The sequence below is a fragment of the Adiantum capillus-veneris genome, chromosome 23 (assembly GCF_014529385.1).
Source record: "Adiantum capillus-veneris isolate H3 chromosome 23, ASM1452938v2, whole genome shotgun sequence".
In the NCBI taxonomy this organism is placed as follows: Eukaryota; Viridiplantae; Streptophyta; class Polypodiopsida; order Polypodiales; family Pteridaceae; genus Adiantum; species Adiantum capillus-veneris.
In genome coordinates, this window is record NC_140953.1 from 114,327,502 (window position 1) to 114,350,757 (window position 23,256).

Sequence of the window (23,256 nt, forward strand, 5' to 3'; positions counted from 1 at the left end):
AGGGTGGCCTCTTCCTAGCTCTTTTCTTCCTTTGTTTCCTCTCTTGCCTTTCAGAGTGATGAGGAGAAGGACTATGTGTTGATCTTTTCCTCTTGGGAGGAGTGGGCGATCGTCTAGACCGCCGTCTTCGGCGTCTTCGGGGAGCCACATCTTCAGAGGAACTTAAACTTTCATTGCTTTCTTGCTCTTTGGATTCCTCCTCTCTGATGGAAGAGAGTCTTCTTTTGGGGGTCTCTTCAAGAGGCCTCCTAAGCTCTCTCTCCTCTTGAAGAGGATGGAAAATTCCATAAGCACGAAGTTGTTGAGTAACTTCGGCTTGCAAAGCAGGGTTGTCCATAGCTTGCTACAACCTAGTGACGAGATAATTCACAAACATGGGAGCATCATCATTAGCACCTTCATGTGCAAACTCAAAGCTATCAATGTTCATTCTATTCTCTTGATTATTGTCAGCCATGTTAACAAAATTTATGTATGTACTTAGTGTATGCTTTGGCAATTCAAAACCTTAGTTGCCACTCCTCTTAGCCTTTGAAAGTCGGCTCTTAAGTATCTACACCCACGGCTCAAAGTGGTTGATTATAGAGAGTAGAGGAGTAGGTCTAACATAGCAGAGTTACCGAGGGCTAGCTCCTTTCGGACTTCTTATGGCTCAATAATGGTAAAGCCGTAGGCAAGTCTAAAAATACTCCATTATTAAGTCCAAAGCTCCCGAGGTGTGCACCATCCCCCACATAGTGGGCTCAACAAGACCGATAATAGATCCCAGTTCCACTTAACAACATCAACCATTTATAGGCTACTTAAGGAACTCTCTTCTTAAGCAATAAAAGAGAAACCAAATGCTATGATACCAATGTAATGGAATTGGCCTATTTAACTTGAGAGTAGCGGAAATTAATGAGAGTACTTTTGAGAAATGACTTTGTGAGCATAGCGGGTGAACATAATTGAAGATAGCAACATAATCATAGCAATTAGTTAACTTGGATGAACAATACTTTTGTGAGAGAGCAATTTAGAGAACATGACAACAATTGAGGACCGGATTTATGTGGAGCCGGTCCCCCCTCCAATAGGCATTTGTATTATGATTTCTCCCACTAAGAGAGACTTGTTACAATACAATCTTTGTGTTCCTTGTAACCTAGGTGATGCAATGAAGATGGAAAGCTTCATGCATCACAAGCATAACATAAACTTGAAGAAAGATTTAACTATCCCAAGCCTCAGTCCCAAGACCTCAAACACCTTCGAAGGTGGAGAGAGCTAGCAAGGAATGAGGGTAGGGAAGAGGAAGAAGAAACATTTCATAGGAGAAAGAATTAGTTCCTCACTTATTATACCTCTTCTTGCTAGCATACATAATAGCATAGTAATGAAGAAGAAGGAGATGGCAAGCTTAAGCATTGAATCATGGCTCTTGGTTGGATTTGCACTCCATATCCAAGAGTGTTGGTGTAGGCTCTCAACCTCTACTTGCTTGGAGAAGGAGAGGGAGCGCTTGCACTTTGCATAGCACACAATGAGAGTGTTTGTGAGTGTGTGTGGGTGAGTATTACCCCTAAGCAACCCCCTAGCTTGCTTGGGTCAACCCCCCCCCCCCTTGTAGCTCATGCTTGAAGCTCATTGGACCCCTCCAGGCCTAGCCAATCACAAGCAGGAGGCATTACAAGCAACAAGGGTAGCCTCAGGGACAAGTGACCCCCTTTCCCCTTTGAGAGAGAGGGGTTGATAAATGAAAAATCAATTAATTAAATCTCCTAAATTATCATTGGACCCCTAGGGTGGCCAACCAATAGGCTTCAGGCACACCATGAGGGCAACATGAGGAGGAACTTGACAAGTGTCCCTTTTGCTTTCTTTGTACCATGCATGCCTTGTGTGAGTGTGTGGGTCTTCTCTCTCATCCCCCCTCATGTAAGGCTCGCCCCCTCCTTGTAGGGATTGAATATTTTGACTTTTTGACACCTCAAGCCCCTCATGCATAGGCCCAGTTCCCACCACAAGCTTGGCCCTTAAGCACTTTAAGCTTGGGATGGGTTCTCACCTCAAGTGCAACCCTAGCATCTCAAGCATATCAAGCACCTCAAGCATCTCAATCATCAAGCACCTCAAGCATCTCAAGCACCTCAATCATCAAGCACCACAAGCACCTTAGTCATCAAGCATGACAAGCAGGATAAGCACCTCGAGCTGGGTCGGGTTCTCGCGCCTCAAGCTCAATCCTAGGTTACCTAAGGTCAAAGGACTTTTACACACATTATTGGAGATCTTCAATGAAGCTAACCCTAAGGTCTTATGCTCCATTGGGTTAGCCTTGCTCTTTGACATACCATCTCTCATTTGGGCCCCTTTACCATTGGCTCCGTGTTGAGATAGATCTATAAGCACATGTCTATATCTTAACCCTTGTTCCCGTTTATTCTCCCACGTTAAGTGATCAATTTAATATGAAAAAATAATTTGGTTTGGTTAGATATAAGAGATTATATTTTATGACAGAAACACTATTTATTGGGGACTCCATTCATTTTACAAACAAACCACCAAAGTGTCAAGTACTTCATGACGCAAACCAAGCTTTCCGACAAAAATCTTTGAGGAGTAGAGACGTACTTCTATTGGCCTACCATGAAAGTGGACATACAGGAGTATGTTTCAAAATGTGTGGTATGCCAAAAGACTAAGTATGATAGAGGGAAGAAACCTGGATTACTCCAGCCATTGCCAATCCCTAATTCACCATGGGAGATTATATCTATGGATTTTATCTTTGGGAATACAAGAATATGGAAAATAATCGACAGTTTTAGCAAGCAAGCACACTTTATTCCTGTCAAAAAGACTATTAAGACACACCAAATGACAACCCTCTTCATATCTTAGATTTTCAAGCACCATGGATTATGAACATCCATTGTGTCAGATAGAGATCCTAAAATGACCTGTAATTTTTGGAAAGGTCTCTTTGATAATCTAGGTACAAGATTGAATTTCTCTTCGGCCTATCACCCACAAACGGATGGCCAAAGTGAGATAGCCAATCTTACGATACTCGATCTACTAAAGACTTATGTTATAGAAGTAGATCAATGCTCACAATGGGAGAAGTACTTACCCATTGTAGAGTACACTACAATAATACTATCCATACTACTATGGGAAAATCACCTTTTGAGATCATAGAGGAAAGACCTAAAAGTCCCTTGCTACTTAAAGTACATTGGGAAGATCTTCGCAGTTGATGAGTATAGTCGTGACCTACAAGAATCTTTTCAAAAGGTTAAGAAGGCTATATCCGTCTCTCAACAAAGACAAAAAGCAGTTGCTGACAAGCATAGAAGGGCCTTAATATTCAAAGAAAAATATTGGGTCTTACTTACGTTTTCCAAGGCTTGATTGACGCAAACGACGGGCAAAAATCCTACGGGCCATCAAAAGTATTATGCTAGACTAGCAAAAAGATACTATGGTCTTTTTCAAATCTTGAAGCCAATCAATGACATGGCTTATCGACTTAAGTTGCCCAACCATTAGCTCATACACAATGATTTTCATGTGAGCCTACTTAAGCCCTACACAAGAGAGTCACCAAGAGAACCAATTATTGAAGACCCTCCAAAAATCGAAGACCAAGAAGAGGTGCTACAACCCAAAGCTATCCTTCGGCATGAATACAAGGTACTACGACATGGTAAGATTATATGATGGTATCTTATTAGGTTCAAAAATTATCCTTTTAAAGATGTTAGATGGATGCAAGGAATACATCTTAAGGATAGTATGAACCTTGTCAATGCTTACAATGCTACACTAGAGTAAGCAAATGTAAATGCTTTTTCTAAATGAACAATGCTTTTGTCTTATAAGACTAATCCCCTTTTGTGCACAAATTTAAATAGTATGCATACTTAGAATCACGTTTGTGATGATGACGTCACTCAAACACCAAGTAAAATTTGTCACTCTACTTTGGGAGTATGATATGGACTAAAGAGCAGACATGCTTGTGGCAGCTACATCTCCTAAGCACCAAATGGACTAGTCATCCATTCTAGAATGATGTCGTAGGGTGAAAAGGGATCCTCTACCCGCTAAGAAACGTAAACTAATGACTAAGAATTTATCTCTTTTACCTTATAGTTGAGGATGACTATGATTTCAAGAGAGAGGTAATGTCATAAAATCTAATATCTAACCAACCCAAATGATTTTCTCATATTAAACTGATCATTTAATATGGGAGAATAAACGGGAACAAGGGTTAGAATATAGACATGTGCTTATAGATCCGTCTCAACATGGGGCCAAGGTTAAAGGGGTCCAAATGAGATGGTTTGTTAAAGAGAAATGCTACCTAATGGAGCTTAACGACCTTAGGGTTAGCTTCATTAAGACCTCCAAAAGTTAGTGTTAAAAATTCCTTTGATCTTAGGCAAGCTAGGACTAGCGTTGAGGAGGGAATCCTACGGTGCTTGTCGTACTTGCTAACTAAGGTGCTTAAGGTATTTGTGGGAACCTTGCCCAAGCTTGAGGTGCTTCTCATGCTTAAATGACTAAGGTTCTTGAAGTGTTCAATTCAAACATGATCTCTCAAAAGGCATAAAAGATTTTCATGCTTAAATGACTAAGGTGCTTGAAGTGTTCAATTAAAACATGATATCTTAAGAAGCATAACAGACACATGTCAATATCCTCCCCATTTGGCCCTCATGATGTGTTTGAATCCTATTGGATAGGATTTAAAGGGGTCCAATGAGAATTTAGATGCATAAAAATAAATATTTAAGTTCTTTCTCTCAAAAAGGAAAAAGAGGACACATGTCCAAATGATATAATTAATAAAGAGAGAGAGAGAGAGAGAGAGAGAGAGAGAGAGAGAGAGAGAGAGAGAGAGAGAGAGAGAGGGGTATACTCTCCCCCCCCCCCCCCCACACACACACACACACACACACTCTCATTGTGTGAAGTGCAAAGTGCAAGAGCTCCATCTCCTTCTCCAAGCTTGTTGAGAAGTTGAGAGCCTACACCAACACTCTTGGCTATGGAACGCAAATCCAACCAAGAGCCATGCTTCAATGCTTAAGCTTGCCATCTTCTTCATCTTTATTACTATGCTATTATGCTATGCTAAGCAAGAAGAGTGATGAGTGAGGAACTATTTCTTTCTCCTATGAATGATTCTTCTTCCTCTTCCCTACCCTCATTCGCCGCTAGCTCTCTCCACCTTTGAAGGCTTGGGATAGTTAATGCTTTTTGCAAATTTTATGTTATGCTCGTGATGCATGAAGCTTTCCATATTCATTGCATCACCTAGGTCACAAGGAACACAAAGAGTGTATTGTACCAAGTCTCTCTTGATGGGAGATTCTATAATACAAAACGTCTTTTGGAGGGGGTCCGGCTCCAAGTAAATCCGGTCCTCAACTATTGTCATGTTCTCTAATACTCTCTCTTGCAAAAGTATTGCTCATGCCAAGTTAATTAAGTACTGTGTTTATGTTGCTACCATCAATAAATTCACCCTCTATGTTCTCAAAGTAATCTCACAAAAATGCTCACTCTAATTCTCTTAATTCTGCTATTTTTAAAGGTCATAGGCCATTTCCATTTGCAGCAACTAAAGGGAGGATAAAACGATTTGCATGATTGATTGATCAATTGTCTGCACTATGCATCAAGAAACATTTGGCAGTAGTAAACACAATCCAGGCACATGTGTGTTTTATTGCTTCTAATATACTGGCTGCAACTTGAAGTGGACATACATATTTGAGCTAGCACAAGACCGATTATTTGATTAGGCTACCATTTTCTACCTTGTGTTGAAGGGTTAAGTGGAGGTCTGCCGTTTGTAAGCTGGTCATTAATGGTTTTGACGTGTACTAGCTCTAAAAGAGAAGAAGGGTTCTAATAATTCAGATAGCTAGTTTTGGGCATTTGTTCTTTTTGTTTTGGATTGTGTATGTACATACATACATTTGAATGATTGGATTTGGTGTTCCGTTAAGGCTAATCCTTAATAGAGTTTGCATTTAGGTTTTCAAGCCTTTTAAGGGAGTAGATCTCGCTCATATTTGTTGGCTACCCAAGATGGCCTTATCCCCAACAAACGCCCCCTTAAGCCAAACTTGGGGCAAATTATGACAATCACTTGAGGATTCTATGTTTTACAGTATGGGATCTCTTGGATACAACATGGTGGTTCTCTCTGGATTTAAGTAAACACGGTTCCATATGCTACATTGTGGCGATTCTCAGAGAATTCAACATGTCATGGTTTTACTTAGATACATCCACCATACTCACACATGTAGACTCGTCACATCCAACTTCCTTTTCTCTTGCCAGAGCAATGTCTAGTCCTTTACAAATTTTGATAAAAATATAAACATGGGGATGAATGTGCGATTTTTTCCAAACAAGCATACATATCACGGCATACACAATGTAACACTAGTGTGATGATTGGTCATTGAGAAGCCAATAAAATGTTGATGGGACGTTCGACGTCGAATTGCTGAGTCAAACATGACTCTGTGCTATATGTTGTTAAACCATGATATAACAAACTTATTTGAAGAAGTTGTATCTAGGTTGATCTATGTCATTCATTCTTTGTACACATAAGTTACATGTGGCTTGGGTGTCAAAAAAATAAGTTTCAAGTTGTTGCAAATTAAGAATAAATCGGGAACACATCAACCCCCCCCCCCCCCCCCCCCCCCCCCCCCCCCCCCCCCCCCCCCCCCCTCCCCTCCAAGACTAACACAGAATGAGGATTTTGAGCAATGGCTCAAGTTATGCCTTGTTATAAAAATTGATATTTTTGATTCTATCCATAATGACCTTGTGTTGAAGCCCTACTACTAAATTTAATTTGTTGTCATTTGTGCACACTTCTTGCTTCAAAAGCATTATATTCACATAGGTTTGTTCTTCTCTGAAGCATTATCTTTGCTAATAGGCACCATTAGAGCAGATAAGATAATAGCAGGACATGGATCAATACTGTAGGACAATGTCCAAGATTGGGACAGATTCAACTCAAACAAAATTTGTTCTTGTTATGATTTTGGATACATGATGGGGATAGCCTTTGGCAAGAGGGGAGCTTAACATGAGCTTAATTTTCTCGTCATTTTGATTCAAAATGGCCAATCATAGCAAGAGATTGAGTCATTAGAATTTTGCTTTCCCAATGTTGGATCTACAATTTATGAGTGCCTCCTCTACAACACCAAAGCCCACAGGGTCTTTAATGAAGACCTTGTCATGGGATCGACGGCCCACAACAATGCGTACGGATCTTGAGGAGATCGGACGGCCAACAAAAAGTGGTGCGATAGGTGGGTATCGCTCGTGGTAGCCCAATGCCTTAACCACGTGCGCGCGTGGCTTTTGGTGTCCAGAGCGTAAGCATTAATATATAAAGTGAACATCGACAGGCAAAAGTAAACTAGGACAAAAAAAAAACTCGAATGCGCTTGAAAAAAATTGGACAGCTAGCTTTCTCTCGAAGCTCCTACGTGCCAATTGGTCGTTGTCGATCCCTTGACGGAGTCTTCATTAAAGACCTCGTGGGATTTAGTAACGAGCCCTAAGTTCAATCATAGGTCACTCCTGGATTTGGTCTTTTGTCACTTAGTCGGATGGTTGGAAAGATGCCTCAACACTCATTGGACTATTGCTGAAGAATGTGAACGTGAGAGCTTTTACTTACTTTTTACTTTTTACTCGGCCTACATGGAGGAGCAGAAGACTGTGGATACTCGTTCGTTCGTGTGCTGCAGTCGCAGGTTGCTTCAAGTCTCAGCAAACACAAACCCATCTTTCCCCTTCACCAAACACAGTCCCCACCTCGCATGATTTGCTCTGATTAAGTAGCTGCACTGCACGGATTCCAGACGTAAATGGATGCGTCAGACGACGGGGGAAGCGACGGCTCAGGTTGAAGAACTTACAGATCTTGTGTATGTGCGTGCGTGTATGTGTGTGTGTGTGTGTGTGTGTGTGTGTGAGAGAGAGAGAGAGAGAGAGAGAGAGAGAGAGAGAGATCATAATTTGCTGTTGTTGTAGAACATTCTAGTAGGGAAATTCTTGGAAGGAGGTGCATGAGGAGCGCTGATTGCCTTTCTTGAGGAATCCAATATGTCTAGCGGTGCTGTGGATGTAAGCGCAAGCATTGAAGCGCGGTTTGAGTCCCTCGAAATCATTGGCAAGGGATCTTTCGGGGATGTGTACAAAGGGTAACTTATTATTTTCTCTGTTGCCATTAAATTTACAATGTACTTCATAATATAGTGATTCAGAACTTCGCATTGAGATCTCTTATCAGACACATAGTTGCAAGTAGAGTGACCTACTGTACCTATCTTATAGGGCATCAAATTTTTTTTGAGAGTTAATCAAGCTTAACTCGTTGAGAGCGGACTTCCTTCTGCACTCTTCAATGAGCCAATGAGAAGCTTTCTATGCTCTAAATAACCAAGAATTAACATGCTATTATTTTATATATTTGGTTGTTTCTACTCAATGTACGAGTAATACATCATTTTGCATTTTGACTTCATAATGTCTTAGCAAGCCCTCTTGTGCGAGCAATAAATACACTGGTGTGACTACCACATTAAATTAATCGCCAGCCAATGTAACCTTTAGTTCTTGACCCGGCCACTTTGGTTACACACTCTTGGTGCTTGCTGGAATGGTTCTCAGTGCCTATTGGCTGGTACTATGGTTGTCAGCCAAAGTACTTCAGCTTTTCAAAGGGTGAAAGCAGGGTAAATGACTATGCAAGATGTGAATTAGGATCCATAGTTGTACCAATGGTCCACATTTTGTGGGATGGTACAAGGCGAAAATATATTCTCTAAGCTTACAATGGCTGTTAAAAAGAGTGCAAAATGAACCACAAGTAGGGCAGTTTAAGTCCAGATCATGGAAGTCTTGCTGCTTAGCCATAGTGAATTTGGCTCTTGAAGGTTGCGAAGAGAACAAGGGAGGTCTTGCTAGATCCGTGGCGGAGGCATCACTGAGTATATGGAAGCGATGAGCCTTCCCAGATGCACCGCATAACAAGGTTGGTTTTGACACCAAGTAGCAAAGTTTGGTTTGTATTCCAAAGGAAGAAAGACAACTTGTGGTCTAAGAGGAGTGACAAACTGTCAAAGGTACAACGGACAAGGTGAATTGGATGATGATCAAGTCTGATACTACAAGCAAGCCTCCTCTCGGAATCGGGCAGCTGTTGGATCTCAAGTCTATCGTGACAGATCCCCTCCTTAACGTCCTCCGTGTCGACGGCCCATCGAAGAGGCCTCGGTTGCAACACTTGCAAGGAGGGGGAGAGTAGAGAGTGAAGCGCTAGAGAGAGCAACTGAGATTGCAAATGAAAATGCAAGCATAGAGAGAGAGATGGCAGCTAGAGAGAGGCGAGAGAAAATGCTAGAGATTGGTAAACCCCAAACATTGGCTATAATCTGCAATGACAACATAAGAGAAAGTACAAAGGGGTGGGGTCCCTATAGGGACTCTTAGGTTTGGCCTACCTACTTTTCTACAAACCCCACGACCCAAAAATTGGAGGAGCCCTGAAATAACGCCACTTCATCTCAAGTGAGATATCAAACCATAAGAATAGTCCCACCTCATGCTAGCCTATCGGGTGTGCACAACACATGTTACCGTCGAGAAGGTGCATCTATCTCAGATATGGTTGGGTGTAATCACAAAACAGCCCGTCCTCACTCCCTAATTTGCTCGTGGGAGACAATGGAGCCACCACCAGACATGGAGATGTAACTCACCCCCTCTCAGGTCACGGATAGGGAATCGATCCAAGGGAGCTGGCATGAAGGGATAATGTCACAAGTTTCGGACATGGCATCATAGTTACCGGGGAACGTGTTCCGTAGGCTTTGGAACGCCGGAATGCCGTTCCCTTCCCCTCTGCCGTTCCGGGGTGACCACCTGATACTGAAACGGCTCCGGAACTGCCTCGGAACGGCCAACTCTCAAAAATGGGGAGAAATAGGCAGTTTTTTGCAAATTTGTAGCGAACATTAGGTGTTTTTTTAAGTGTGCAAGGACTCAAAAATTAAAATGCACCCCCTCACACCCATTCCCTTCTCAAGCATTATTTGGGTGTTCTTTATGCCTCCTGTTCCGCGCCGTTCCCGTTCCGAACCCCTGGCCGTTCCCCCGTTCCGTGGGGGTCCCCGTCGTCGTTCCCGTTCCACGTTCCGGGTCACTCTGCGTGGCATAGCTTCCAACTTGCATATTCTAGCCGAGGGGCCAAAGGGGGTTATCAGAGTTGGTCGAGGGGCCTAAAACCTCTAGAAGAAAAGTTGAGGCCCCAAATTGTATAGAGGTGCTGACGTGGCAAACTGTACAGACGTCCCTTGAATTTGCGGAAAAGTGCTGACATGGCAATACGTGTGGACAAGCTTGCTTTTTGCGCAAGTGATCAAAGGGGGCCAACTTGTGGGAGTCCAACTTTTCATAGCCGTTGCTTAAGGGGCTCGAGGCCATTGCAAAACATTGATAAGTAGAACCACGGTCTCTCTCTCTCTCTCTCTCTCTCTCAGGCAAATTAGCTTGGGAGCGTTGTGAAAAGAGGACCCTCGGTTATTGCACCTTTGTGAAGCAATAATAAAGAATTATTGGAATGAGGTCAGTCTTTGGGGCAAGTGCATTTGGAAGCAGAACTCCGCCACCTAATGTGTTACAATGAACCTAAATGTTGAGATGCTGATGGGTGATGCTTGCTACTACTGAGATACTGATGGGTACTGCTGTAGATGCTGACGGGTATTGCGGTGGATACTTGGTACGGCGACGATGTTGAGACTGAATGCTGGAAACGCTTACGATGAAGGTTGAATTCAGAGGGCTGAATCTAAAGCTGTCACGTGCACATCTAACCCTATGTGTACGTGGACAAGCTACTTCATGGCATGGGTTCAGTTCAGTTAGATTAGGAAGTGTTTTGGCACTTTTGTGAGTCTGTTCGCAAACCGTGCATGTCCAGACACTTGATTAGATGCATTCACTTCCGCTGCACCTTACATTGGTATCAGAGCTGTTCTGTACCACTCAAGGAAAGAACCACAAGAACCACATAATTTATTTTTGCTTGTTGCGGTCGCACATAACCCAAGTCTTCTTGGGCGAGTCGATTCCTAATCGTGTTTTTGAGGAGTGACAGGAAATCCAAGAAAGAAGGGCTTGTCAAGTCTCCCCTTGCTCTCTTCTCACTCACTGCAAGCGGACCGTGCACTTAGCGGCTGGCCAATCAACATGAGGTGGAAAAAAGCAACCTTGGTGTGAGTGCAAGGCCGTCAAGGGGTGCGCTCGCAGGAAAGAGTATAGCTTGGGTAAGAGAAGATCCTTCTCTAACACAGATTACAAGCTAAAGATCAACCTCTAGAACCTCAAGAACTCAAGAACTTCAAGACCCCCTAGAACCCAAGAACCAAGACCCACAAGAACCCAAGTTCCTGGTGAACTTAAGAACCAAAGATCTTAGTATATGGTCATCACCCGAAGCGGAATGGATACTTTGCATGAAGGTGGTGAGCATGAAGAAGGTGAAGAAGAATTTTCCCCACCAGGAGGTTTTTCCGGACCTCCCCCTTCCCAATCTATGCCACGGTTTGCACCAAATCCTATGGAGGCTTTGGTCAAGTAGATGATGGACATGGTGGCACAACAACAAGAAGCGAATCGCGTTGCGATGGCACAACTAGAAAGAAAAGCAGAACGACAGGAAGCCGTGGAGCGTGAATGCCAAAACAGACAAGAAACCTTGGATCGCAAAGCGCGCTTGGCGGCCAAGGAACGAAAAGAAAAAAGCAGAAAGAAAGGCAGCTATTGAGCGTGAGCGTGAGCAAGCGCGCTTGGCGGCCGAAGAAAGACGAGCGGCATTGGAGGTAGAGCGTGAGGTGTAGAGAGACCTCCGCATGCAAGAGTTGGTCCGACATGTTGGAATTAGGGTTGCAGAGAAACGCACACAACTTGGAGAAGACGAAGGAAGCTCAACAGAGTGTATCACTTAGTGTGCAATGGAAAGATAGATAGCCCTAGAGTGATGGGCGTATATACAGTGCACAGGGAAAAAACCTCCTAAAGAGGGAAAAAATGCCCCGGCGGTCCTAGTGTGTTCACACACATCACTACCACATGTATATGGTAACTGTAACAAACTGCTGACGTGTCGACCAACTGAAGAACCAAGCTACCGGCCGAGGGGCCTAAACCCTAAGAAGAACAAGCAACAGAAGAAGTGTCACAGAGTGGTGACGTGGTTGCCCGAGAGCAAAAACCCTAGCCCTAATTTCTGCCAAAAACCCTAACTGCTGAAACCCTAATTCTGAAAACCCTAACCCTAAAACCTGCAAACCCTAATTTCTACCAGAAACCCTAATTGCTGCAAACCCTAATTCTGGAAACCCTAACCCTAAAACCTGCAAACCCTAATTCTGCTGCCAGAAACCCTAAAACTTCAGAAACCCTAACCCTAACCCTAACCCTAACCCTAAGGGCAGATTTCTGCGTTTTGCGCTGGCTGATGACGTGGCAGGTTGTACAGATTTCAATGATTTACGCTGACAGCTTTTGGCTTTGCTTTTTGGACCAGAAGCTTTTGAGTTTGAAAGCTTTTCATGTAAATTGCTTTTTGGACCAGAAGCTTTTGAGTTTGAAAGCTTTTCATGTAAATTGCTTTTTTGGACCAGAAGCTTTTGAGTTTGAAAGCTTTTCATGTAAACTACTTTTTAGGCCAAGGGCCTTTATATATGAGGCTAGGGCTCATTCTCTAGCATGCTTCAGTACGAAGGTGCAGAGTCTGGAGTACCGGCTTGTACTGTGTTGATGCAATATAAAGAAATACCGAAAGGGGCGCCAAGGTTTGGGGCCAATACTCCCTGGGGTGGAATTCCGCCACTCCGTGTCGCATGTCGTCTCTCTCCATTTCAGTTCAGTTGTTATTTGAAGTGCTTAAAGTTGTTCAGTCTGTTCTTTTCTATTGGCACGTGGTGCCCGCCTTGTGACAGTGGTATCAGAGCATCAGGCGTGTGCTTTTCTAAAAGCATACCGGTCCCACAAAAGAGCAGACAGAGCTATTGAATTTGATTCGAGGTATCTTCGCCCTCCAACCCAGACCAATCAGCCACCCCCACCCTTACTTCATCACGCATCGGGCGCGCTCCCGTCTTCACCGTAGTGTCTTAGAGGGCATAAGCCAATTAAGATCACTTGCAAGAGAAGGATCCAGATTTGTTTCAAGTCACTGTTTTTTCGGAAGCAGTGCCATGCAGATGTTGATGTCTACAGCTACCAAGCAGCATACTCAAAGTACTTGGCAAGCTTTCAAGAAATTTTTTGCCCGAAGTTATATGGTTTTTGACATCTTCCTTCGGAGTGCAACTTCTGGCAGAGTGAGGTATCCTTAAATGCTTGCCATGGAAACCCTAGTAGATTATAACTTGAAGTTTCTCGACATCTCCCAGTAGATGTCTCTTCACGAGCAGATGAACTTGGAGACCGAGTGCGATTGCTATCTTGGGACTACTATCGCCGCCAAAGAAACACTGTTTGTCCAAGAGCTGATGGACCATGCTGTGCTCGGCTACGACCTTATGGAAGAAACCTAACCCTAATTTTTGGTGCAGGTTTCAGGATGGAAAGTCAGTCGACTTTTCGAGCTCGACTGATGTCGAGATTGCTTTTTAAGTTTGAGTTCTGTTTGAGCTTGTTTGGTGATCCTGTTTGGAATTTGTTTGAAATGGATGGTATCTGTTTTTAACCTGTTTTGGTGCCGATTTGAATTGTTTGACTCTGGTTTGATACTGGTTTCAATGATTGGTGATTTTACTCCCGGGTGGAGAAGTGAGAAATACTGTTTTGGTATTGTTTGAACCTCGGAACGACACATGCCGATGCGTAGGGAGCGTTTCGTTGTATGTTTGAAAACCTCCGAACGACGCAGGCCGATGCCTGGGGAGCGTTTGGTTGTATGCTTGTAAAATAATTGTTGTTGTGACTCCCGGCCCGGACCTGGATGGTTATGCGGGAGGAGTATTAAGAAGTCTGAGCAGTGGTTACTCTCAGCACCTCCAAACGACGCAGGCTGCGGTCTAGGGGGCGTTTGGTTGTAAAAGGCCTCTATATCTCTCGGCCCGGACCTTTTTAGGTTATGCGGGAGGAGTGATGAGGGAGTCGTTGAATATCTCCCGGCCCGGACCTTGTTAGGTTATGCGGGAGGAGTGTTCATCGGCGGCTTTATGTTTCTATGTCTTGTAACATGCATATGTGAGCATTTGTGTTGCATTGTGATGTGCCAACCACTGAATATTCCTAATTGGATGAGATTGCCTGGGTATGTAATTTTAGTGCATCAAGACACCCGAGGAAGATCAGTACGGTATGGGTGTGATGGCTAATTTTACTACGCCGGAATATCAAGAGTTCCGATCTGGACAAAAGGAGAAGCTAACTCCTTGATGAAAACAGCCGATAGGAGCAACTAACTCCTTGATCAAAAGAGCAGAAAGGAGAAGCTAACTCCTTAATAAAAAGAGCAAATTGATTGTCCCTCAAAATGACCCTCGGAAATTTTTGAACTAACTTGAGTTGTTTTGCAGATATGCTGTAATCGCGGACGATTACTCTCTTTCAAGAAGGGGAGATGTAACAAACTGCTGACGTGTCGACCTACTGAAGAACGAAGCTACCGGCCGAGGGGCCTAAACCCTAAGAAGAACAAGCAACAGAAGAAGTGTCACAGAGTGATGACGTGGTTGCCCGAGAGCAGAAACCCTAACCCTAATTTCTGCCAAAAACCCTAACTGCTGAAACCCTAATTCTGAAAACCCTAACCCTAAAACCTGCAAACCCTAATTCTGCCAGAAACCCTAATTGCTGCAAACCCTAATTCTGGAAACCCTAACCCTAAAACCTGCAAACCCTAATTCTGCTGCCAGAAACCCTAAAACTGTAGAAACCCTAACCCTAACCCTAACCCTAAGGGCAGATTTCTGCGTTTTGCGCTGGCTGATGACGTGGCAGGCTGTACGGATTTCAATGATTTATGCTGGCAGCTTTTGGCTTTGCTTTTTGGACCAGAAGCTTTTGAGTTTGAAAGCTTTTCCTTTTTGGACCAGAAGCTTTTGAGTTTGAAAGCTCTTCATGTAAATTGCTTTTTTGGACCATAAGCTTTTGAGTTTGAAAGCTTTTCATGTAAACTACTTTTTAGGCCAAGGGCCTTTATATATGAGGCTAGGGCTCATTCTCTAGCATGCTTCAGTACGAAGGTGCAGAGTCTGGAGTACCGGCTTGTACTGTGTTGATGCAATATAAAGAAATACCGAAAGGGGCGCCAAGGTTTGGGGCCAATACTCTCTGGGGTGGAATTCCGCCACTCCGTGTCGCGTGTCGTCTCTCTCCATTTCAGTTCAGTTGTTATTTGAAGTGCTTAAAGTTGTTCAGTCTGTTCTTTTCTATTGGCACGTGGTGCTCGCCTTGTGACAGTAACAAACCCCCCCTGGAGTCATGCGGTAAATGAGAGCTGGCACATGAGTAAAGGGAAGTGCCATGCCTTGACGACATGATCAGTCCACAAAGGGAAGTAAGCCCAGAGCTTTGCAGAAAGCTTCGAGCTTCTCACGAGACAATGCCTTTGTGAAAAGATTTGCAAGGTTGTCCTGTGTTGGTACATAAGCCAAGCTGATCTCTCCTGCTGAGAGCCTCTCCCTGACATAGTGGTAATGGCAAATGCACCTGAATGTGCTTTGTGCGAGCATGAAAAACTTGGTACCTCGCAACTGCCAATGCGCTCTGACTGTCGGTGTAGATAGTGTTGGTAGTGTCCTGTCCAACACCCAAATCAGCCATAAGGCGTATGAGCCATACACACTCAACCGTAGCTGTGAAGACTGCCCTGTACTCAGCCTCACGACTCCAAGTGGCCACAGTAGGTTGCTTCTTGCTCAACCATGATATACATGAACTACCAAGCATGAAACAGAAACCACTTGTGGACACTAGCCCAATCTGAGTTCAAAAAAGCATGTAGGTCTGGCGGCAATGATCCCCCCTTGGGATAAAACAAGCCAAGATGTAAAGTGCCACTAAGGTAGCGGAAAATCCTCTTGACAGCCTGCCAATGCTTAGATCATAGGCTATGCATAAATCTGCTGACCTGTGAGACTACAAACTGAATATCTGGCCTCTTGTTGCATACATAAATGAGGCATCCAACAACAGTTTGGTAAAGAGTGACATTAGCAGGATCACCAGCGTCATGAAGACTCAATTTCAAACCTGTTTTTATGGGAGTGGCAATAGGTTTGCAATCCTCAAGTCCAAACTTGCATAGCAATGTCTCTATGTAACTTTTCTACACAAGGCAATACCACCATCACACTGCATAAACTGTATGCCCAAACAATGATGCAACAGCCCCAAATCTTTCATCTTGAAAGTAGCATTCAAATCAGCCTTAAATTTTGCAATATGTCTCTCATTTTGGTCGAGTGATCAGCAAATCATCGACATAAAGAAACCACATAAGAAACGTGCATCTCTCTCTACACATTTACAAAACGTCTTATTCTGTTGGACTGTTAAAAGCCTTGTTGACCAAATGAGTATCAAGCACACTGAGATCATTCATAAAAGCTTTTTATATTGTCTTCTTGAGTACCTCATCCAACCTTGACAACCACAGACATACTAAACTTTCATTAAATGTCAAAGTTGCAAAAAGTACTCCAATCTATGATGTACATCTCATCAAAAATGAGCACAATGACAACATAGGAGAATAAACATCTCAGCAAAATGTCGCCATTGCATAATCTTTCATAACTCTTTGTGTGCATAATCTAACCTTTGCAACTAGTCGAGCTATGGCATCAATCGATCAGTTGGTTTTTAATTCTTGGTATAATTGCACCACTTCGTACCATGGCCTTTTTGCCAGAGAGCAAATCACATAAAGTCCATGTGTCATTTCCTTAAGTGCATCATATTCGATTGCATGGCAGCCATCCAAATTTCAAAGGGAGTGCCTTTGAGTTTATAGTGAGAGAGATGCAATGGACACAAAAAGTGGTGGACACTGTGAATGAATGCTGAGACTGAGAGATAAAAGAAGAGAAGAGATACGACACCACTGAATGTTGTCAAACCCTCCTCCGAAGGCCACTACTCTATATTGCGAGAGCGGTCTACTATTGATTGCACAAAACTCTACAAACTTGGACTTGCTGACGATGTCGATGACGGACGACTGAGATCTGACAACGCTTAGTCTGAATGAATTCTGCGATCTGTACGGTCGGACGATGTGGATGAGAACGTCGAGACGACGCGAGAAAACGCAGAACTGATGCTGAAATCTGTGTTTTCCGGGCTGAACTGCAAACTTCAATGGATCCCATCGTACGGCGAGGAATTGCTGTGGGAAGGTGAGATTTGCGAGGTTTGGGACTTCTTCTGTGATGTCTGACTGCTGAAAACTGAAAACGCTGAGTCTAGGGCGAATCTGTCGCGAAGATCTGCAGAAACGTTGGTTGGTCTTGCTGATCCAAAAACGCTAGGCTGAATTCTGTGCTTGCGGTGGAGATCTGCTAACGCTAGGTCTGATCTGCTGTCATGTTGTGGAATCTGCTAACGCTAGGGCTGATCTGCTATCGTGTTGTGGCCGGGGCTGATCTGCAATGCAAAAACGCTGGGCCTTTTGATGGTTGAAAACGCTAGGTTTACCGCCGGCGGGGGATCTTGTTGAGAAGGTGCGTGTTGAACGCGAAGTTCCTGCTGCCTCTTCTGCCAGAAATGCTAGCGCTAGGGTTTTCTTATGTACTTGGCTAGTCAAATTGCCCTACCCAGTTCCCAACAAAAGTCACTTAAAAATAATAAGTGAAAAATGTCAAAAATAGGGAAAATAGGTCTATGCAGTGTAAAAATGCTCCTGATGGGTTTTGATGGAAATTTGATGATGGTGTGTGCAACCAGAGGATATGGCATATGCATCTAATTTAAATGCTGGACATGCACGGTCTACGAACAGACTCACAAAAGTGCCAGATTACTTCCTATTCTAGACTGACTAAACTGAACTGAACCCTGGTCATGCTGTAGCTTGCCCACGGACACATAGGGTTGGATGTGTCACGTGACATGCCCTCCTTTTCAAAGTGAGGTACTGGTACCGAACTGTATGGCGTCGAGGGAGATCGTCAACAACATCCGGAATCCTCGAAAGGACTCTTCGCCGGCCCACTCTGAGGTGTGGGTCGTGCGATACTTGAACTTCATAAAGGTCTGCAAAGCTTGCTTCTTTGGGCCGCGTCGAAAGCGACACAAAGTAATCTATGGCTCCTTCAATGCTTCAACTTCGTCTTTAGTCATGCGTCTACCTTCTTCAAGAATCTCCATGGCTAAAAATTCTTGAAACCACTTCCAACACAAAAACATATTCTATGTAAAGTTAGTGAAGAAAATCTCGCCTTCCTCAAAGACTGTGCATGCAATGTAGATGAACAAATAGACGGAGTGCCAAACCGTTCACCACACACACGCAAACAATGAGATCGAATCTTGTCTTTCTGATCTAAATCAATCAACTGTGGCAATTCACAACGGAAATGCCCATGCTTGGTGCTCATACTTTCTTGTGCTCTTTCTACGAATATGTCAAGCCAAAGAAGAGACATGGAATGTGACTTCCTTGAATGCAAACATTTTAGCTTTCCATGAACAATCCGCATACATCCATATGAGTGAAATGTGCTCAACGTACAATATGTCATGCCTAGGAAAAGGGATCACATAAAGACGCTAATTAAAATATAGGAAAGCATCACGAATGAAACACTCGAACAATGCGTGCTGACTAATCATTTGAACACATAATACTTCCTGTGGGGTACCTAGGCTCAAGAGCCAAGATCGGTTCTTCCTAAGGGGGTTCTTTGGACCTAGACTCGAGAGCCAAGTTCTGTGCTTCGTGATTGATCGTCTCTGCAATGAGGTTAGCTTCACTAGAGAAAGTATCAACTAACACATCATCCTTGTGAACAATCACATCATCTTCATGTAAATCATCATGCTTGTCATTATCATGCAATTCATCATGCTTGGCATTATCATTTAAATCATCATGTGTCACAAACTGATGATGTGTCTGCCCGAGAGCATGCGGGAAACCCTAATCCTGATTGCTGCTGAAAACCCTAATCTTGCTAAAACCTGCAAACTCTAATATCTGCCAGAAACCCTAAAAACAGCAAAAACCCTAACCCTAACCCTAAAATGGCAGTAGGCTGAATCTCGGAAAAAGCACTGACATGATGACGTGTCACCGTACGGAACTTTCCGGATTTTGCGTTGGGAAAAAGCAGCTTTTGCTTAACGCAAATTATGAGAGAAAGAGAGAGAATCTCTTGCTTTATTCAAAAAAAAACTCGAGAGCTTGAGAGAGGAAATAGCCTTTGCTTTTATTAGGCTTTTGATTTGAAGCTTTTCGGGGCTCTGCTTTTGGCATCCCTTGTAAACATTAAATAAGTGGTTTGGGCTCCCACTTTGCAGAGCATCAGGACGCAAAGTCCGAGAGTGAGACCCGAACCACTCTTGTACTTTGAACATTGATTAATACATAAAGAAATACCGAAAGGGGCGCCAGTCTTTGGGGCCAATATCTCTAGGCACGGAACTCCGCCGGGCCAGTGCAAATCTATTGTGAACTATGAACTGTTTTGAAGTGGTTATTTGGCGCTGTTGTGATTGATTCTTGACTTGGAGTGTCCAAGTCTGTTACAGTGGTATCAGAGCACGACCGATTTCTCTTCTACGGGAAATCTGATCCGAATTTTTTTTCCGCGGCACCTATGGCTTCGTGCAAGGATCAGTCGACTCCCTCTGCATCCAGAGATGCGGACAGGGATCACAACGAAGATTCCGACAGAGAGTATGGCCCGCCTCGGCCTACTGAGGTGGAGCAACGAGAGATGAAGCGTCGTCAATTGATCGACGATGCAACAAAGATGATGCTTAGTTTTGCAATTGGCAAAATATATGAGCGAGACTTCTTTTCAGGAAATGCACGAGTAGTGGCAGAAAACCACAACACCACCACCGAAACCCGCTCTCAAGAAACCTTCAGACATATTTAGAGAAGGAATTAGAAGAGGTGGTTGATGCACGAATTGCTCAGCTTTTTGACGCGCAGAACAAAGCCAAAAAGCACGACAAAAAGCAGAAGAAAGGCACTGACTTCCTGGGTTATTTGGGTCGTCAATCGACATTTGATAACGCAAAGAAACAGAAGAAGCGTGTTTGATTTGAAGGAGTACCCAGTTCTTCTTCTTCTTCTGTTTTTGACAGTTCTTCTAGCTCTTCAGATTCGAGCGAAGAAGATAGAAAAGGCAAAAAGCGAAGCAAGAAACAACGCTTCAAAAAGGGCAAGAAAATGGCAAAGAGGTCTAAATCTCGCCCAGTGAGTGACACTGCTACAGAGGACTCGTCTACAAACAGTTCAAACTCTGATGACGGCAACTTTTATGCGAACAAGAAGAATTTTTATAAAGCCAACCAGTATGACTTTCTGGAAGATAGAAGCAAGAAAGTCCGAGAGTTTAAGGAAGGTGGATAGTCGATCAAATTTGACACTTTTTCAGGATACAAAGATGCTTCGAAGGCTTTGTCCTTTATACAGCAGTTTGACATCGCTTTCGCGTTAGGACGTGTTGACGTGTCGACCTACTGAAGAACGGAGCTATCGATCGAGGGGCCTAAACCCTAAGGAGAACAAGTAACAGAAGAAGTGTGTGACGTGGTTGCCCAAGAGCAAAAACCCTAACTGCTGAAACCCTAATTCTAGAAACCCTAACTCTAAAACTTGCAAACCCTAATTCTAGAAACCCTAACCCTAACCCTAACCCTAAGACAACAGGGGGATTTTCAAAAATTGCACTGGTTGATGACGTGGCAGGCTGTACGGATTTTCGTGATTTATGCTGACAGCTCTTTGGCTTTGCTTTTGGGCCAGAAGCTTTTGAGTTTTAAAGGCTTTTTACTGTAACTACTTTTCAGGCCAAGGGCCTTTAAAATATGAGGCTAGGGCTCATTCTCTGGCATGCTTCTTGGAGAAGGTGCAGAGTCTGGAGTACCGGCTTGTACTTTGATGATGCAATATAAAGAAATGTCGAAAGGGGCGCCAGGATTTGGGGCCAATACTCTCTGGGGTGGAATTCCGCCACTCTGTGTTGCGTGTCGTCTCTCTCTCTTTCAGTTTAGTTGTTATTGAAGTGCTAAAAGTCTGTTCAGTCTGTTCTTTTCTATTGGCACGTGGTGCCCGGTCTTGTGACAGTGGTATCAGAGCATCAGGCGTGTGCTTTTCTGAAAGCATACCGGTCCTACAAAAGAGCAGACAGACTTTTGGAATTTATTCGAGGTATTTTCGCCCTCCAACCCGGACTTATTAGCCACTCCCACCCTTACTTCATCGCGCATCGGGCGCGCTCCCGTCTTCACCGCTTGTCACAAAGTGATGACGTGGCGGACAACAGAAACCCTAATTTCTGCGAGAAACCCTAAAATTCCTGCAAACCCTAATTTTTGCCAAAAACCCTAAATTCCGGAAATCGCGGAGGCGGATTATTATTATTATTATTATTATTTTTTTTTTTTGGGAAAATGATGAGTGACGCGAGTTTTGCTTTTGCTTTTTTGTTTATAAAAAAAAGAGAAAAGACTCTCTAAGAGAGAGAGAGAACTGATGCTTTTGATTTTAAAAGCTTTTGGGGCTCTGCTTTTGGGCATCCCTTGTAACCTTTAAATTAGTGGTGAGGGCCTCACTTCTCAGAGCATCTGGACGTAGAGTCTGAGAGTGAAACCCTAACCGCTCTCTTGTACTTTGATGATTGATTAATACAAAAAGAAATACCGAAAGGGGCGCCAGTCTTTGGGGCCAATATCTCTAGGCACGGAACTCCGCCGGGCCAGTGCAAATCTATTGTGATCTGTGAATTGTTTTGAAGTGGTTATTTGGTGCTGTCGCGGTTGATTCTTGACTTGGAGTGTCCAAGTTGGTTACAGTGGTATCAGAGCACAGCCGATTTCTCTTCTACGGGAAATCCGATCCCCGAATTTTTTTTCCGCGGCACCTATGGCTTTAGGCAATGATCAGTCGACTCCCTCTGCATCTAGAGATGCGGGCTAGGATCACAACGAAGATTCAGGCAGAGAGTATGGCCCGCCTCGGCCTACTCAGGCAGTGTCACAAAGTGATGACGTGGCGGACAGCAGAAACCCTAATTTTTGCCAGAAACCCTAAAATTCCTGCAAACCCTAATTTTTGCCAAAAACCCTAAATTCCGGAAATCGCGGAGGCGGATTATTAAAAAAAAAAAAAAATATTTTTTTTTTGGAAAATGATGAGCGACGCGAATTTTGCTTTTGCTTTTTTTTAAAAAAAAAAAAAAAGAGAAAAGACTCTCTAAGAGAGAGAGAGAACTGATGCTTTTGATTTTAAAAGCTTTTGGGGCTCTGCTTTTGGGCATCCCTTGTAACCTTTAAATTAGTGGTGAGGGCCTCACTTCTCAGAGCATCTGGACGCAGAGTCTGAGAGTGAAACCCTAACCGCTCTCTTGTACTTTGATGATTGATTAATACAAAAAGAAATACCGAAAGGGGCGCCAGTCTTTGGGGCCAATATCTCTAGGCACGGAACTCTGCCGGGCGAGTGCAAATCTATTGTGATCTGTGAATTGTTTTGAAGTGGTTATTTGGTGCTGTCGCGGTTGATTCTTGACTTGGAGTGTCCAAGTTGGTTACAGTGGTATCAGAGCACAGCCGATTTCTCTTCTACGAGAAATCCGATCCCCGAATTTTTTTTCCGCGGCACCTATGGCTTCGGGCAATGATCAGTCGACTCCCTCTGCATCTGGAGATGCGGGCTGGGATCACAACGAAGATTCAGGCAGAGAGTATGGCCCGCCTTGGCCTACTTAGGCGGAGCGGCGAGAGATAGAGCGTCGCCAGTTGATAAGCGATGCAACAAAGATGATGCTCAATTTTGCCAAGGACCCGAAGATGGCAAAATATATGAACCAGACCTCTTTGGAAGAGGTACAGATGGAGTGGCAGAGAACCACAACACCACTCCCGAAACCCGCTCTCAAGAAACCTTCTGCCTCCAAGAAATATACGGAGAAGGAATTGGAGAACGTGGTTGATGCACGGATTGCT

General features: G+C 43.7%; 1 protein-coding gene across 2 annotated transcripts in view; it reads left to right on the plus strand.

Moving 5' to 3' along the window:
- Window positions 1-7,700: 7,700 nt before the first annotated feature.
- Window positions 7,701-23,256, plus strand: part of LOC147428395 (uncharacterized) — an 86,081-nt gene continuing 70,525 nt past the window's right edge. Inside the window, exons 1-2 of one of the 2 annotated variants that reach the window (XM_086496999.1) lie at window positions 7,701-7,953; window positions 8,083-8,252. In XM_086496999.1, the coding sequence (XP_086353125.1) occupies window positions 8,155-8,252 (98 nt within the window). In that variant the 5' untranslated portion in view covers window positions 7,701-7,953; window positions 8,083-8,154. The remainder of the gene's footprint in view (window positions 7,954-8,082; window positions 8,253-23,256) is intronic. The other variant, XM_086497000.1, reaches the window with a different exon arrangement.